The sequence below is a fragment of the Trichomycterus rosablanca genome, chromosome 3, assembly GCF_030014385.1.
Source record: "Trichomycterus rosablanca isolate fTriRos1 chromosome 3, fTriRos1.hap1, whole genome shotgun sequence".
Taxonomy (NCBI): Eukaryota; Metazoa; Chordata; class Actinopteri; order Siluriformes; family Trichomycteridae; genus Trichomycterus; species Trichomycterus rosablanca.
The window spans coordinates 36,391,239-36,408,633 of NC_085990.1; the positions used below are offsets into that span (position 1 = coordinate 36,391,239).

The 17,395-nt window shown below is 38.3% G+C and overlaps 1 protein-coding gene across 1 annotated transcript in view; it reads left to right on the forward strand.

Annotated features, from left to right (window-relative positions):
* scn5lab (sodium channel, voltage gated, type V-like, alpha b) overlaps positions 1–17,395 on the forward strand; it is a 163,616-nt gene that overhangs the window by 46,853 nt on the left and 99,368 nt on the right. The window contains exons 8-12 of the mRNA XM_062991231.1: positions 1,125–1,266; positions 2,394–2,591; positions 3,941–4,114; positions 4,376–4,726; positions 8,255–8,354. Coding sequence (XP_062847301.1) covers positions 1,125–1,266; positions 2,394–2,591; positions 3,941–4,114; positions 4,376–4,726; positions 8,255–8,354 — 965 coding nt within the window. The remainder of the gene's footprint in view (positions 1–1,124; positions 1,267–2,393; positions 2,592–3,940; positions 4,115–4,375; positions 4,727–8,254; positions 8,355–17,395) is intronic.

A 17,395-nucleotide genomic window follows, 5' to 3' on the forward strand; every position in this document is an offset into this window, starting at 1 on the left:
CTCTGATTTGGGGTTGTAACAATATTTATTGAATAATATTATGATCAAAGGATCTGTCAGGATAACTTATATTTGTATTTATAACTTATACCTTTGTATTTATTTGCAGTGACCACTCTCTTTATGAGAAAAGTGGACCCACATACAAATTTCTATAGTAAATAATGTAATAAAATAAGATATGAACTGGTTTGGCATTATAAGGTTGATATGTATTTGTTTCCTGTAAATGCCATCATGAGACAACAGAGAGCAAAGTGTGGGATGTTTCATGTATGGATAATTAAAAAAAGAAATCAGGCTTCAAACGCAGAAAAAGTACTTCCATTTTTGATCCACAAACAGTGTTTTATCATTCATTGTACTCTGATGCTGTAAACAGTTCCAGTCAGGGGAACATTGCTTTGATAGCACACTTCATGTTGCTGATTGTTTGAGGAGAAACTAGGGGCGATGTTGACACAGAGAGGTATAAGGCACCCAGGCAAGTCAAACAGAAGTGGGGCCCATCCATTATCACGTCCTTCACGGCGAGGTGTCTGAGAGCGATAGTGCCCATCGCCCCACACCCTCACACTGTCAGGGCCTGGCATCGGACACTGCCACCCTGAAGACAGCAGGGCTACGAGGAGATCTAAGCAAAGGGCACGGAACATAGGGAACAGGGAGTGCACCAGTCTGCTGGGCGCCACTGGCCTTTTAACTTGTCCATACCAAAAGTCCATTACCTCATTTGGTGACTCACTTGGTGGCTTCACCTTTGTTTATACCAAGGCATTTTACAAACATCTAGCTTTACATGCATCACTGTTCCTCTGATTGTATCCACATATCTTGTTGCTGGACATCCTCCACACCTTTACCTTCTCCAAGCACAACTGTCTTTTCCAATTAAGTGTATTTTTATAATGTGTCAGAAATAGAAGAGCTTCAGATCAGAGTTGCCACTGTTGAGCCCTTTCAGCAAAGCCCTTGACCCTCAATTGCTTGAATTATATTCAGACACTGTTGTAAGTCACTTTGGATAGCTAGTGTCTGCTAAATGTCAAAAATATGTAGTTTTAATGTTACTTGTAAACTTAAAGGACCTTTTTAAAGTAATTACTTGTGCTTGTGTTTTACAGGAAATGTCCAGATGGGTTTGAATGTTTGAAGACAGGGCGCAATCCAAACTATGGCTACACCAGCTTTGACACCTTTGGCTGGGCATTTCTCTCTCTCTTTAGGCTCATGACACAAGACTTCTGGGAAAACCTCTACCATCAGGTTGGCATTTGTACTGTCGATGTTAAAGGTTTTGACTTCTATATGAGATTTCTAAAAATTTCTAATAGATATTTAGATATTAGGTATTTTAGATAATAATAACCTAAAAAACATTTTAAGTGCCCCTAAAATTTCCACCAATTTCTACTAAATAATAATAGATAATACTAAATAAATAATTGCAGGATAATTAGCTGTAAACTGCCAGTGTAATTGATATTTGCCAACAGTATTTATATTTTAGTATATTTATAAATGTTCAACTACTATACAATAAATTACTTACAATTAATCAAGATGCATCCCAATTTGAAAGTACATTTATATCATTTTGCTAGCTGGGAAGCTAAGAAAGAGGGTTGTTTAATTGGGTGTATCTAAAATCACATGGATGATCACAAAACAAACTCTTGGTAGTTCTCTAATTTATCATACTATTTAGTTCAGTTTATACAGCTAAAAAAATGTTTTGTGGTTTATCTTTAACTTATATTTAAAATGTAGCCTTGTAAAACACACTTGTCTATGATATTCAATCATAGTGAAACAGCTGTTGGAGACGAATTTCTGTAAGTACTAGACATTATTTTTCACTAATAATTATAGAGCAAGATTTAAGCCTAGCAGTTTACTAACCAGGGGTGCATTTCCCGATAACGATTTACGAACAACTTTAAGGACGACGTAACTTTAAGAACGCCAATTTTGCGAGTGTTTTCCAAAAGCTCTCGTAAGTCTCTGAAACGAACAATGTTTAAGTAGTTCTTTGTTGACTCCGCCTCTGGAAAGGCACTGACAGTCGAAAACTTAATCACCGATTATCATACAATTTCTCATTATTACATCACAAAAAAGCAAATAATTTATTAAGAAAACATAAAAAAAAACAAAAAAAACAATAGATCTTTGAATTAGTGGTATAAAACATTTGCAATCGCTATCTATTGAATATCAAGCCTATAAATTGGCGCACAATTAACCTTTCATGCATCAATCCAGAAGCACTGTCTGTACTATAAAGCTATAAAGTTGGGGTTTTTGTGGGATTAGTGATTGTACTTTTTATTATATATTTTTGAGTAATTTGTTCATATTAAACATGTCCACATTGCTATTGTTATTGCCAGACTCTGCGGTCTGCGGGGAAGACATACATGGTGTTCTTTGTGGTGGTGATCTTCCTGGGGTCCTTCTACCTGGTGAATCTAATCCTGGCAGTTGTAGCCATGGCCTATGAGGAGCAGAATCAAGCCACGCTTGCAGAGGCCTTGCAAAAAGAAAAAGAGTTTCAGCTCGCCATCGAACAGCTAAAAAAAGAACAGCAAGTATGTGTCGGTTACTTTTTGTTTAACTTTTTTGTTAGACATCCTATTCTAAAACCATTAAAACCATTAGTGTGTGGTTGTCAGCAGCTATAACAGCCTCACCATTTCTGAGAATGCTGTTCACAAGCTTTTAGAGTTTGCCTGTAGAAAATTGTGGCCATTTCACACTAATGCTGGACAAGAAGCCTTGGTTTATAGTCAACATATTAATTAATCTTAAATGTGGTCAGTGGGGTTGAGAACAGGGCTTTGTTTAAGCCACTGGAGTTTCTTTACACCAAACCCATGTTGTTATGGATCTTGATTTGTGTGCAGGGCCACAATAATGATTTAAAAAAGGGCCTTCACCAAACTTTAACAAGTTTGAAACATATAATTTAGCACCTGAACTTAAAAATATATATATGCATGCATACATTGTATATATTCTTAAAAGTGCAAGTGCAGGATGCAAATACGTTATCTGAATCTAGCAACTGTAATAATTGTGCATGGCTGATGTCAAAACACAGACCACCAAATCCATAGGGGTGGCACAACCAGTATAGTGGGTGTTGCACAGCTTCAGGGTTCTTGAGATCTATGTTTAAACCCTGTCTTCAGACACCTCATGAGTGTCCTCAAGGTACTATGGTTTCCTTACATCGCTCAAAACATGCAACAAGTGGAATGGCTGCTTTTAATTGGCTATAGGTATAGGTACATAAACAGGTGACTTTGTAATGCCAATAAATTGGTGCATTGTCCAGGGTGTTGATTTATAATGATGATAAACAATAAACATTATGGACAGTGTCAAGCAAATTATTAAAGAACAAAATAATTTGGAGGTTGATCATATAGTGTTTTGGTTGTTTGGTTTTTTTTTTTAATGTAGATCAGACCCAAAATGACATATGAGGGATTTAAACAAGCAACAGGTAAGACTAATTAGCTACCATGGTAACAGGAAACAAGAACAGCCAACACAAGGAAAGTTGTTTGTAAGCAGAACTGAAATGTAAAGACTGATCAAGGTCAGAATGAAAAAAATAAAGAACATGTTTCCAGTTCACATCAGATCATCAAGAGTACATTGCTCTAAATTAATTTAGCAGAGTGAGAGTTCATCACTGAGAGACAATGAACTTTTTTATGCATATGCAGGCTGTTCTGCCTAACAGGAAAATGACAGTACATGAGAAGGTGTCTCAGGTTACTTGGAAGAGACAGATTCTTAGTTTAATGTCAATTCAAATAATTATTGTCAACTAGCATGCTGAGAAATTTTGCCTCAATGTTCATACACTTTTGCTTCTCATCTTAATACAGCCTGACAGTTAACCACCCTTAACCTGTGCACCTTACAGGCATCTCAGAAAGCTCAGGAGAGCGAGTCAGTGCTGTCTCCTGAACTGTCTCCCTCAGCATCACAGGACAACAAAGAGCACAAGGACAGGAGAAAAAGCCTGAGGCCTGTATCTGAAGAAGTGGAGAACGGCGATGAAAAATCACCAAAGGAAGATGGTTATGAGGGAGCAAAGGTAATGTTAGAGCCATCATTATATAATAAAAAACATAGGTGCACAGTTGGCGCAGAAGGATATTCCGCTTGCACACCAGTGCCGACATTCTGAACTCCTCAGTTCAAATCTTGGCGTTGCCACCAGTCAGCTGGGTGCCATCTAGCGGGCACAATTGGCAGCGCCTGCAGCAGACACGGTTCTGATTGGGCGGGATGACCGGACTATGTGTGCCCTGATTGGCAGATAGATTTCAAATAATTTTTTTTTTTTTTTTTTCAGCAATCAAACACCTTGATAGTAAGAACTTTTTCCTCCTGGACCAAACGAGGAAGTCAAGGCAGTATCTTTAACTTTCGGCCACGAAGCAAGGAATCAGAGACCGACGCTGATGACGAATACAGCAATCACGGGGATTCGGACAGTCGAGCTGGCTCGCTTGTCCTCCCGTGGCACCGAAGACGGATTAGTGCACAGAGCACAAGTAGTCATGGTTCTCAGGTCTTTTACCCTAGTCTCAATATCAACGGCAAGCTGTTTGTCGCTATGGATCAGAACGGCGTCTCAAGTCCTGGACCACTCAGCCCCCTGTCACTACCTGCATGCACCATGGAGAAAGTCAAGGAAGAATCTGTGAGTGTTCTTTTTTACTAAAGTTATAAATATAGGTACCACACAGTACAGTAACATGAAACATGCACTGATTCGCTAATATTAGGTTTTAAAACTATTTTAGAGTGAAGTCAACTTGCCCCCAATCAACACCCCAAAAATGTAGCTTATATAAGTTGTTTTTTTCCTCCACCAATTTGGAGTGAGTTTCTGTTATTCTAACTGTTTAACAACATGGCTACATTTATGTAAACAGTTCTGCTAATAAATGGAATAAGAAGATATTATAGGCAGAAATAAAATATACTATAAAACTATACAGCCAGTCACCATTCAGCTTAATCGTCTTTACTGGTGAGCTGAACTTTTGATGTACTTTACAACAAGTACATCAAATTTCTGCCCCACCAGAGCTGCTCTTGTCAATCGTAAGTGCTGTTGTGCAGAAGCAACAACTACTTAGCCTCAAAGAGCTACATCATGCCAGCAAAATTGGCCCACCGACTGCTGTAGTGCAAAGCATGTGAAATTAATCTGTTACACCATTTACTGCTGAGTTTAAAATCGCAGTAATTTGTTTCATGAGACAACAGAGCAGAGCACTGTAGGCACAAAAGGTGTTTGTTAGATGCTTTATGGATTGAATTTGTATGGCTTATCAGCCACACACAAGCCTTAATAAAGCACAAAGCCCTTTGCATCTATTGGTATTTATTATTTAATGGGGAAAAAATGTGCAAGACAATTGAATTATTTAATCGTTTTTTTCTTCTGGCTCTTGCTTTAATCCAAGGTATTTTGTAATTAAGCTAAGAAGCAAAGAACAAAGGGCAGTGGTAAACATAAGTTCATTTCATTTCACTTTCATCACTTGCTTTAACCCAGTCAGGTTTACCACAATCCAGTTGCACTTGGAAACACTGGGCCTGGACAGGGCACCAATACATCTCAGAGCTTTGTCCTCCCTTAGATGTAGCCAATTGTATTGGCTTGGTCCGGCCAACAGCACCAAATCAGTGGGCTAGCGAATTAGACTGCTAAGCTACCCGAGCACCCACATACACATACTCTACTTCTGAATGCTCTGTTCAAACCCTGATCAAGAACAGTATATGGTCCCCTAGTTGGTTTGATAGTTAAAATAGTTACGATAGTTATGATACATACTACATATCTAATATTGTATTACTAATGAAGGGATTGTTAGAGCACCTGTTTGACGTGATGTTTAGTGTAGTTTTATGTAGTTTGGGACAGTGGTGGTTGTTTTGACAGATCTGGCTACTGTTATATAGGTTACTGAGAATGCAACTACAGAAGTTCAGCTTGTATCTACCTGGGCTAAATGCAAGCTAGAGTAGAGTGAATTATCTAGTGGTCTGCACTTATGGTATTGGAGGAAATTTTGTTTATAGGTAGGTAGGTAGGTAGGTAGGTAGGTAGATAGGTAGGTAGGTAGGTAGGTAGGTAGGTAGGTAGGTAGGTAGGTAGGTAGGTAGGTAGGTAGATTCAATTTTATTGTCATTGCTCAGTACAAGTACAAAGCAACGCAATGCAGTTAGCATTTACCAAAAGTGCAAATAGTAGCATTGTGCAAGAAAACAGAGATATCAGTACACTTAAATATCTATGATTAATATAAAATGGTATTACGTCTATATACATATTACTATATACACAGTAGTAATAATAATAATAATAAGCATAAGAATAAGAATAGGATTAGCTAGGTATGTATATGTATAGCCATAAATAGTCATAAAACCTGGTATTTCTGTAGAGTGTAAAGATAAACACATTTTTCTGTCAGTTAAATAAACACCATATGGACAAAAGTATTTGGACACCCATTCGAATTCTTGAATTGATGTGTTTCGGCCACAACAGCTGCTATCAGGTATAATAAATCAATTATATAAAGGAAATCATATACTTCAAACTTTGCTACAACAGTTTAGGGAAGGCCCTTACCTGTTTCAGCATGACTGTGCCCCTGTGCACAAAGCAAAGTCTATAAAGACATGAAGAAAAGCTTGCTTGCTTGCACAGAGCCCTGTCCTCAGCTCCAGCTTCAGAATGAACTGGAACATCAGTGGAGGCTTTCTTGCCCAGCCATTCAAATACTCTTTGGACCTAATGGGCACATATTCCCACAGACATATTTTGAAGTCTTGTGAGAATCTTTCTCAGAAGAGTGGTTGTTGTTATAACTAAAAAGTTTATCCATTTGTGGAATTTAGGAGATGCTTTTTATCCAAAGCGACATACAATTATGACTGAATACGGTCTGAGCAATTAAGGGTTAGGGGCCTTGCTCAGGGGTCCAACAGTGAGCAACTTGGGGATGGTGGTGAGGTTTGAATGTGTACCACTGTCCATATTGGTACATTTATTTTAATACAATTTGTTTTTTAAATGGGATATTCAACAAGGTCAAGTGTCCAAATACTTTTGGTCTTATAATGTTTGTAGATCATTTTGTGGTTTAAAATGACCTGTTCAGGTGTAATGTAGTATCACTTATCAAGTCGCATTCATGAGTTTTCTTATAATGCACATAAACAAAATTTGAAATGGCTCACAGGTTAATAGGCAGCTCTCAGGAGACCTGACAACCTCATCCCTATCTAATAGAAATGAACCAGGGTGAGGGAGCAAGGAAACACTGTTGTCTAGGCGATGCCGCTATGGTAACGTAGCAACAGTTGAATAGAAGTTGTGTAGTCTCGTCGCACACAATCCGGCGCCCACACTGTCATTTGCGCTTGGACAAGCGCACACACTCACACTCACACAGGTACAAGAGAAAAGACCACAAGCTTTTTTTCCTGCCAAAATAGCATGCGTGGGGGTTCTTGTAGGCAGTGACAAAGTGACTTTGCGTCATACCTTTGATTACCTGGGGTTAAATAAATAAGAAATCAGTGGGTTCCTGCTTAAGACAAGGTCTGATATAATTTAGACTAAAACTCTTACAATTAATCAGAGATACCCCACAGTGTTATTGCAGGGTTAAAGCTAAAATATGCAAATGCAAGGATATTTTATGATGATGTTGTCTGGGGTAAATCTATTTACTGATGTCCTGGGCACAGGTGTTAAAAATGGTTGTACATGCGTGCAAATACACACACACACACACACACACACACACACACAGGAAGTTTTTAGTGCAGCTCATGTATCAGTAGGGTACCTTTATAATTGACCGAATACACTGTTTGTCATTTTTAGTTTTCCCTTTTTGCTCTGTTTAATGTTTTTTGTTCGTATTGTGTTACAGTGAAATAATTTATAGGCTCGTTATATTTTTTTTCTATTGTGTTCTTTTTCTAAACAAGCCACCTAATCTGTACTCTCTGAAGTGTTTCCTGTATACATTTGGCTCATTTTTAGACCCAGAATTTACCTAAAAGACATTAATAACTTGTAAATGCACATGTAGACTGTTCTCTCATTGAAGCAGGTGCTGTACGGTGGCACTGACCGACTTTTGTTGTTTTTAAACTTCTCCATCTTCATAACCACGGCCCACTTTGCTTTCTGCAGGGATCAAACGAGTTGAGCGGTATACTTCTCCCGCAGCTGTCCCAGGAGGGCCGAGACAGGGCGCTAAGTGCTGCTAGCTGCCTCACTGACGCCATGGAGGGTAAGATACGCAGAGTGGAAATTTTTGCTTCTCAAAGCTAGTGCAGAGTTAAATTCCCAGACTGAGACACAGTTCAGAAACAGAGCTTCACCCTATGATTATATTGCCTGACAAAATTATTTTATCTATTCTAAACAAAATTAAACCCCTGCATTTGACCAGTTAATAGTGTACGAAACAACAAAACCTACATATTTTATAGGTTGGATTTCTGTTATCTAGTTTATTTAAACAACCTTTAAATTGTCATTTTAATCCTGTCCACTCTTGGCTGTTTTATTGCAATTACCTTTGAAATTACAGCTGTATATATATATATACTGATCAGCCATAATATTAAAACCACCTCCTTGTTTCTACACTCACTGTCCATTTTTTTCCAATTACTGACTCATTGACCCATCTGTTTCTCTACATACCTGCCTTCACCCTGTTCTTCAATGGTCAGGACCCCCACAGAGCAGGTAACAGGTGACAGTGAGGTGTTTAAAAACTCCATCAGCATTGCTGTGTCTGATCCACTCATACCAGCACAACACACACTAACACACCACCACCATGTCAGTGTCACTGCAGTGCTGAGAATGATCCACCACCCTAATAATACCTGCTCTGTAGTGGTCCTGGGAGAGTCCTGACCATTGAAGAACAGCATGAAAGGGGGCTAACAAAGCATGCAGAGAAACAGATGGACTACAGTCAGTAATTGTAGAACTACAAAGTGCTTCTATATTGTAAGTGGAGCTGATAAAATGAATAGTGAGTGTAGAAACAAGAAGGTGGTTTTAATGTTATGACTGATCTGTGTATATTCCTGTGTTCTACTTAAGCAGAATTAAGAGGCCATAATTTTAAAATATACTTTCTAATTAAACTCTGCATCTGTTCTGTTTATGATATACTTAAACTTAATAGTATAGAAATAATTACTGCAATAATATATACTTTAATATAAAGCGATGCTGCAGGTTCATATTCTCAGTATGGATCTCTGTCATATAAACATGCATACAGTGTATCACAAAAGTGAGTACACCCCTCACATTTCTGCAGATATTTAAGTATATCTTTTCATGGGACAACACTGACAAAATGACACTTTGACACAATGAAAAGTAGTCTGTGTGCAGCTTATATAACAGTGTAAATTTATTCTTCCCTCAAAATAACTCAAAATACAGCCATTAATGTCTAAACCACCGGCAACAAAAGTGAGTACACACCTAAGAGACTACACCCCTAAATGTCCAAATTGAGCACTGCTTGTCATTTTCCATCCAAAATGTCATGTGATTTGTTAGTGTTACTAGGTCTCAGGTGTGCATAGGGAGCAGTTGTGTTCAATTTAGTAGTACAGCTCTCACACTCTCTCATACTGGTCACTGAAAGTTCCAACATGGCACCTCATGGCAAAGAACTCTCTGAGGATCTTAAAAGACGAATTGTTGCGCTACATGAAGATGGCCAAGGCTACAAGAAGATTGCCAACACCCTGAAACTGAGCTGCAGCACAGTGGCCAAGATCATCCAGCGTTTTAAAAGAGCAGGGTCCACTCAGAACAGACCTCGCGTTGGTCGTCCAAAGAAGCTGAGTGCACGTGCTCAGCGTCACATCCAACTGCTGTCTTTTAAAGATAGGCGCAGGAGTGCTGTCAGCATTGCTGCAGAGATTGAAAAGGTAGGGGGTCAGCCTGTCAGTGCTCAGACCATACGCCGCACACTACATCAAATTGGTCTGCATGGCTGTCACCCCAGAAGGAAGCCTCTTCTGAAGTCTCTACACAAGAAAGCCCGCAAACAGTTTGCTGAAGACATGTCAACAAAGGACATGGATTACTGGAACCATGTCCTATGGTCTGATGAGACCAAGATTAATTTGTTTGGTTCAGATGGTCTCAAGCATGTGTGGCGGCAATCAGGTGAGGAGTACAAAGATAAGTGTGTCATGCCTACAGTCAAGCATGGTGGTGGGAATGCCATGGTCTGGGGCTGCATGAGTGCAGCAGGTGTTGGGGAGTTACATTTCATTGAGGGACACATGAACTCCAATATGTACTGTGAAATACTGAAGCAGAGCATGATCCCCTCCCTCCGGAAACTGGGTCGCAGGGCAGTGTTCCAGCATGATAATGACCCCAAACACACCTCTAAGACGACCACTGCTTTATTGAAGAGGCTGAGGGTAAAGGTGATGGACTGGCCAAGCATGTCTCCAGACCTAAACCCAATAGAACATCTTTGGGGCATCCTCAAGCGGAAGGTGAAGGAGCGCAAAGTCTCGAATATCCGCCAGCTCCGTGATGTCGTCATGGAGGAGTGGAAAAGCATTCCAGTGGCAACCTGTGAAGCTCTGGTAAACTCCATGCCCAGGAGAGTTAAGGCAGTTCTGGGAAATAATGGTGGCCACACAAAATATTGACACTTCAGGAACTTTCACTAAGGGGTGTACTCACTTTTGTTGCCGGTGGTTTAGACATTAATGGCTGTATATTGAGTTATTTTGAGGGAAGAATAAATTTACACTGTTATATAAGCTGCACACAGACTACTTTTCATTGTGTCAAAGTGTCATTTTGTCAGTGTTGTCCCATGAAAAGATATACTTAAATATCTGCAGAAATGTGAGGGGTGTACTCACTTTTGTGATACACTGTACATACTCACAGCAGCTCATCTATAATAAACATATTATAGCTGAGTCTATAGGCAATAAATTGACAGAAGAAAAGGAGGTATTACTAACATATGTTCCTCAATAACCAAACCAGGTATTACACTATTTTTTCAAATTTGTTATTAAGTTAAATATATGTAAAGTTAAAACACCCAAAACTGCAGTGATACAACATAAAAGACTTAATCTACTCAACTCTTAGACACTCTGATATCAAACAATTATATTTTTTCCCATTTCTACTCAACACATTTTGTTTTCTTGTACCACTTGGTTTAAAGTTTAATTCCAACACTTTTTGCGTTTTATATGTCTAATTTTGCTTTATTTTTACTTACTGCATTTGGTAATTGAATTGTTTTAAAAGCACTGGTCAGCTACTTATTTACTGCCCAGTATTATAAAGTACATGTTTCAATACTTTCAGCACTTCAGGGCTGATCGTATCTACACTAAATGTTCAAAGATATTTGCTTGTTGGATATCCTATTTTAAAAACAAATGGTATTAAAATAAAGTGACCTCTATGTGATCTTTTAAGCTATAAAAAAACAAAAAACCAGTCGCTCCTCTGAGAAGTCATTTCCCAGGTTTTGAAGTATGTCTGTGGGAAATTGTGATGTTTAATTAATTGAATTGAATTGAATTCATTAAAATTAATTGATGTTTCAGTTTATTCCAGAGCTCTTCAGTGGGGCTGAGGTCAGGGTTCTGTACAGGCCACTGGGGCTTCTCTAAACCAAGCTTTTTTATTTATGTTTATATATATAAAATTGCATTTGCATATGCCAAGTCATGTTGGAACAGGAAGGAGCCTTCCCTGAACTGTTGCTGCAAAGTTGAAAGCATATCACCTTCTTTAGCAATTGCTGTGGCTGAAACACCTGAATCCACTAATTAGAAGGGGTGTCCCAGCACTTTTGTTTATATAGTGTATTTTGGCACTGCATGTAGTGGCAGTAAATGTCTCAGCGCTATAGATTCAAACCCTTGGCTTTGCCTTTTGGAGCGTATAAGGACAGAAGGGCATCTCCATCTGCTTCCTCTTAAGGTAGTCCCCTGAGACCCCACTCGCTGTTGTTTTCAACACAGAGGTGTTATCTTCCATAAACTCCATTAATCATAAAAAGCCAGCTTGCAGCATCATCAGGACCTCACAAGAGGAAGAGGCTAGTCTGTCTGTTGAGCACTTTTACTTATTCTAACAGCACCAGTCTTTGTGGATGGAAAGACTTTATTTGCTATATTTCTCATATCTATCTGCAGTGAGTCTTGTAGACACTGTCTCTGCCCATTTTCTTTGTTGTACAAAAATGCATGTGCTCTAATTTATTTGTTCTGGTTGGGCATAATAAAAACACTCTAAATATTGCTGTTTTTATTTGATTTTATTCTCATTTTTGGAAAGTGTACATGTAAGAACTGGTACCAAAACAATTACTGTGTGCCCTGATGTGTAAATACATCTGAACCCCGGCCCAGACAATTTTCATTCTTCTAGATAATTTTTGTTTCCTATGGTTCCCCTGGGCACTCAGTACCTTCAAAGCCCTTGAAATGAAAGAACCCCCATATTATTGCAACCCTGCGTGTATGCTGATATCCTGCTTCCTCTGCTTTTTGACATTCTTGTTTTTAGATTTTTTTTCCTATTATAAAGAGCATTTCTTAAGTTCTTTATAAGCATGTTCTGCATCAAGTCTAGCCTGTTGGTAAAAATGCATTAATACAGCTTCTAGCAGTTTATTTCAATCATTTTTGTTACATAATTGTATAAACACTTATGAAAAACACACAGTCCCAGGTTCTTGCTGCTATTATACCCTCAGTTGTGCAGAACTGCTTGAAATGACTTAATAACCAATTTTTAATAACTATTGAAATACACCCACATCACACGGTTTAGACGTTTTTAAGATTAAGTATTTAAAAATAAATAATTCACAGAAGTATTTAGACACTTTATGTAATACTGTAGTTTGTAGAAGCCACTTTTGCAGCATTTACAGCTGTACGTCTTACATACGTCTCTACACACAAACTTTCCACACCTGGATTTGGGCAGTTTATTCAAGGTCCCTATATGGCACCCAACAAAAAACTTAATTATACATTTGCTGGATTTATTTGGTTTTAATCACTTAATTTTGTTAATCAGAGACTTCTTTGTTGTTTATTACTGTGCTAATATTTAAAACAATATTTATTTATTAGCTTTTATTCACATAATAATGGTAATAATAATAATAATAATGATAATGAAATTAATAGTGGGTAGCACGCCTCACAGCAAGGAGGTCCTGGGTTTGATCCCCAGGTGGGGCGATCCGGGTCTTTTCTGTGTGGAGTTTGCATGTTCTCCCTGTGTCTGTGTGGGTTTTTCTTCCAGGAGCTCCGGTTTCCTCCCACAGTCTTGCAAGTGAGGTGAATTGGAGACACTAAATTGTCCATGACTGTGTTTGAAATTAAACTTGTGAACTGATGAACCTTGTGTAACGAGTAACTACTTGTCCTGTCATGAATGTAACCAAAGTGTAAAACATGACATGTCCTTATAAATAAATACATTATTATTATTAATGCATGACAAAGTGAAAATAATCTGGGAATTGTACATGGAATATTTTATGGCTTAAATTGTATGAACAATCTCTTCGGCTTTCTAATATTGCATTATGGAATGTTATGAAGCATAATAACTCACTAAAAAAAAAAAAAAAATCAATTTACATTTCTTGACATTAGTAGCTGGTTTCTAACAATAGTCAGACAGCAATATAAATTTATATTGATATGCTCAACAATACGGACAATTTATTTTAAAATGTGGGTTGAATTTGCACACACGTTTGTGTTTGAACCAAGCAAGGTCATGCGGAAGGTCAAGCAGAATAAATATAGTATAGTATACATACATAAGCATACATACTTATGCAAAAGAAATGTCTGGTAGCAGACTTATAGTCATGATTTATACCACTCTGTTCTTGGTTGTGATATAACACTATAGACGCAGGCTCTGAGTACTTCATAGAAGCATGTTTAAAATTCTTACCCAGTAATGTGAACTAATTCTACCTGTCTGCTGAAACTCTCGGTACATGTAGACATGCATTTACTGAAACTATAATTCTTAAGAGAGAGAAAGTGCTTGTCCGCCTACCTGCTATTGAAGTGGAGTGGGTGGAAACATTTTCTTTCTTATTATTAGACAGCCAGTATTTATTTTTTTAATATTCTGTGACAACAAGACGTTTAAAAGTTTTAAATGTAAAACAATAAACTACAAGACATAGTTGCTTTGGGCTACAAAACAGAATCATTTTTACACTTTTTTAAAATATTGATTCTGTGCACAAAACTACTAAAATTATACAGATGTTATGATTCAGATTAATGTGTTAGTTATTAAAAAGCTATATAACACACTTTCTAATATCAGTAATTTAAAAACATGATTTGTATGTGGTTAGCGTCTGTTTAGAGATCCTATACTGTAAAGCATTTAATACCATAGCTCTCCATATTAAAGCTATTATTCTCTAGATATCTATTATATCTATTATAATTTTATGATTTTGATTTTTTTCAGCAGTTATGTTAGAAGAGTACAAATAACAAAACTTTAAAAAAGAGCCTTTCTAGCTTCATTGTAAAAGTAAAAAACAAATGTGTGACATGGTGCCGCACAGCACCAGGGTCCTACAGACCTGTGCCCAAGCCTGGCTTAGAGCTTCATCTTACTATTTCTTTTGCTTTCATCATCTTTTAATTTTAAAAGCAGGATATGAATGAAAAAAACTAAATCATTTTAATAAAATACATTTTACATATACATTACAAGTTTATTTTTTATTTAATAAATTTTATTTAAGCATTCAAAAGCTCGTTATTTATATTTTTTAGATTCTTCATTGTTTTCATTGTTCCTTATTTTTTAATGCGTTTTCTCCCCATTAACCTCCCGATTTAACACACTAAATTTTTCTTCCGCTGCTGAGGAATACCTGATTGCATCCGAGGAGAGCACATCACTGTACACGCCTCTTCCGACATGTGCACAGCCCTCCTCTTCTCACCCCTGCATTCTTTACAGGCGTTTTTTCAGCAAATTAGTCCTTACACAGCGTATGAAGATCATACATAGTCCGGCCTCCACCCTGGAGAAATGGTGTCCAATTAGTATCTGCTGCAGGCACTGACAATTGTGCCCGCCAGATGGCGCCCAGCCAGCCAATGGCAACACCGAGTTTGGAACCGGGGAGTTCAGAATCTCGCCATTGGTGTGCTAGTGGAATATCCCACTGCACCACCTGGGCGCTTATTTTCATTGTTCCTTTGCCCTTATGTGTTACCTGCCGCTTGCGCTACACCTACACTAGCAGTCATGTTTGTAAAGTGCCTGACCAGTCTGATGATGCTTTAAATTTTTAGTACATTTTGTTATTCACTAGGTATTTTAATAAAGTCATATTAACAGAAAGCCTGAAAGATAAAAAAATGATCTCCAATTGTAAATTTGTCAGCAGAAATGCTGCATACAAAAGAAAAGGTGTCCTAATTTTAAGTCTGCTAGCGAGAGAAAATGCCAATCCTTATTTCCAAAGATACAAAAGCTGACACAGCTGGACAGTGTGAAACCAAGTAAAAACCTGAAATTGGTTTGGATTTCTTACAGGACCGATCTATAATAATTATTCAGTGTTAATTTCTTTTGTTCTGAGATTAATTATATTCAATATATGTTTAGTCACCTGATTTTCATCAAGCTGCTATTCTATATTTATCAAACATTATTACAAGGTGTGATCTATAGCAGCTAACTATTGCTAGCTTACTAGGTCAAAAAATGACTAGAAAGATTAAAGGTTTTGATCAGAACTCAGATGGCCAGTGTATTCACAGGAGCTCTGTTATTTGTTACATTTTTTTCGGAGTAGATTAAATGAAGTCTGACAGGGTGGCTGCACTCCCACTGGAGGATGACACTACCACAAACACATCTGAAGAGTTAGCTCGCGCAAGTCACGGAAATGGACCTGCTGTCCTTCTTTATCACATTCATCATTAGAAATCTGCTGCATTTACCTCACCAACAACTCACAACAATCCAACCACACTCAATTAGGGTGAAAAACTAAATTAATTATCCAATATGGAGTTTTCCACTAAAGAAAATTATGATATGATTAGGATCTCATCCAGCATAAAGATGGTTTTAATAATTATATCAAATGCTACCTTTATTAGGTTTGCCGGCATACAAGTAACTGACTAACCATGGAATTAATAAATAAGAGAGTGACATCAGCTTACTTTTTTTTTACAGCCATAAGCATCTGCCAAAAATAGTTGTATATAAACACAGTTCTTAATATACAGTGTATCACAAAAGTGAGTACACCCCTCACATTTCTGCAAATATTTCATTATATCTTTTCATGGGACAACACTATAGACATGAAACTTGGATATAACTTAGAGTAGTCAGTGTACAGCTTGTATAGCAGTGTAGATTTACTGTCTTCTGAAAATAACTCAACACATAGCCATTAATGTCTAAATAGCTGGCAACATAAGTGAGTACACCCCACAGTGAACATGTCCAAATTGTGCCCAAATGTGTCGTTGTCCATCCCTGGTGTCATGTGTCAAGGTCCCAGGTGTAAATGGGGAGCAGGGCTGTTAAATTTGGTGTTTTGGGTACAATTCTCTCATACTGGCCACTGGATATTCAACATGGCACCTCATGGCAAAGAACTCTCTGAGGATGTGAGAAATAGAATTGTTGCTCTCCACAAAGATGGCCTGGGCTATAAGAAGATTGCTAACACCCTGAAACTGAGCTACAGCATGGTGGCCAAGGTCATACAGCGGTTTTCCAGGACAGGTTCCACTCGGAACAGGCTTCGCCAGGGTCGACCAAAGAAGTTGAGTCCACGTGTTCGGCGTCATATCCAGAGGTTGGCTTTAAAAAATAGACACATGAGTGCTGCCAGCATTGCTGCAGAGGTTGAAGACGTGGGAGGTCAGCCTGTCAGTGCTCAGACCATACGCCGCACACTGCATCAACTCGGTCTGCATGGTCGTCATCCCAGAAGGAAGCTGACGCACAAGAAAGCCCGCAAACAGTTTGCTGAAGACAAGCAGTCCAAGAACATGGATTACTGGAATGCCCTGTGGTCTGACGAGACCAAGATAAACTTGTTTGGCTCAGATGGTGTCCAGCATGTGTGGCGGCGCCCTGGTGAGGAGTACCAAGACAACTGTATCTTGCCTACAGTCAAGCATGGTGGTGGTAGCATCATGGTCTTGGGCTGCATGAGTGTTGCTGGCACTGGGGAGCTGCAGTTCATTGAGGGAAACA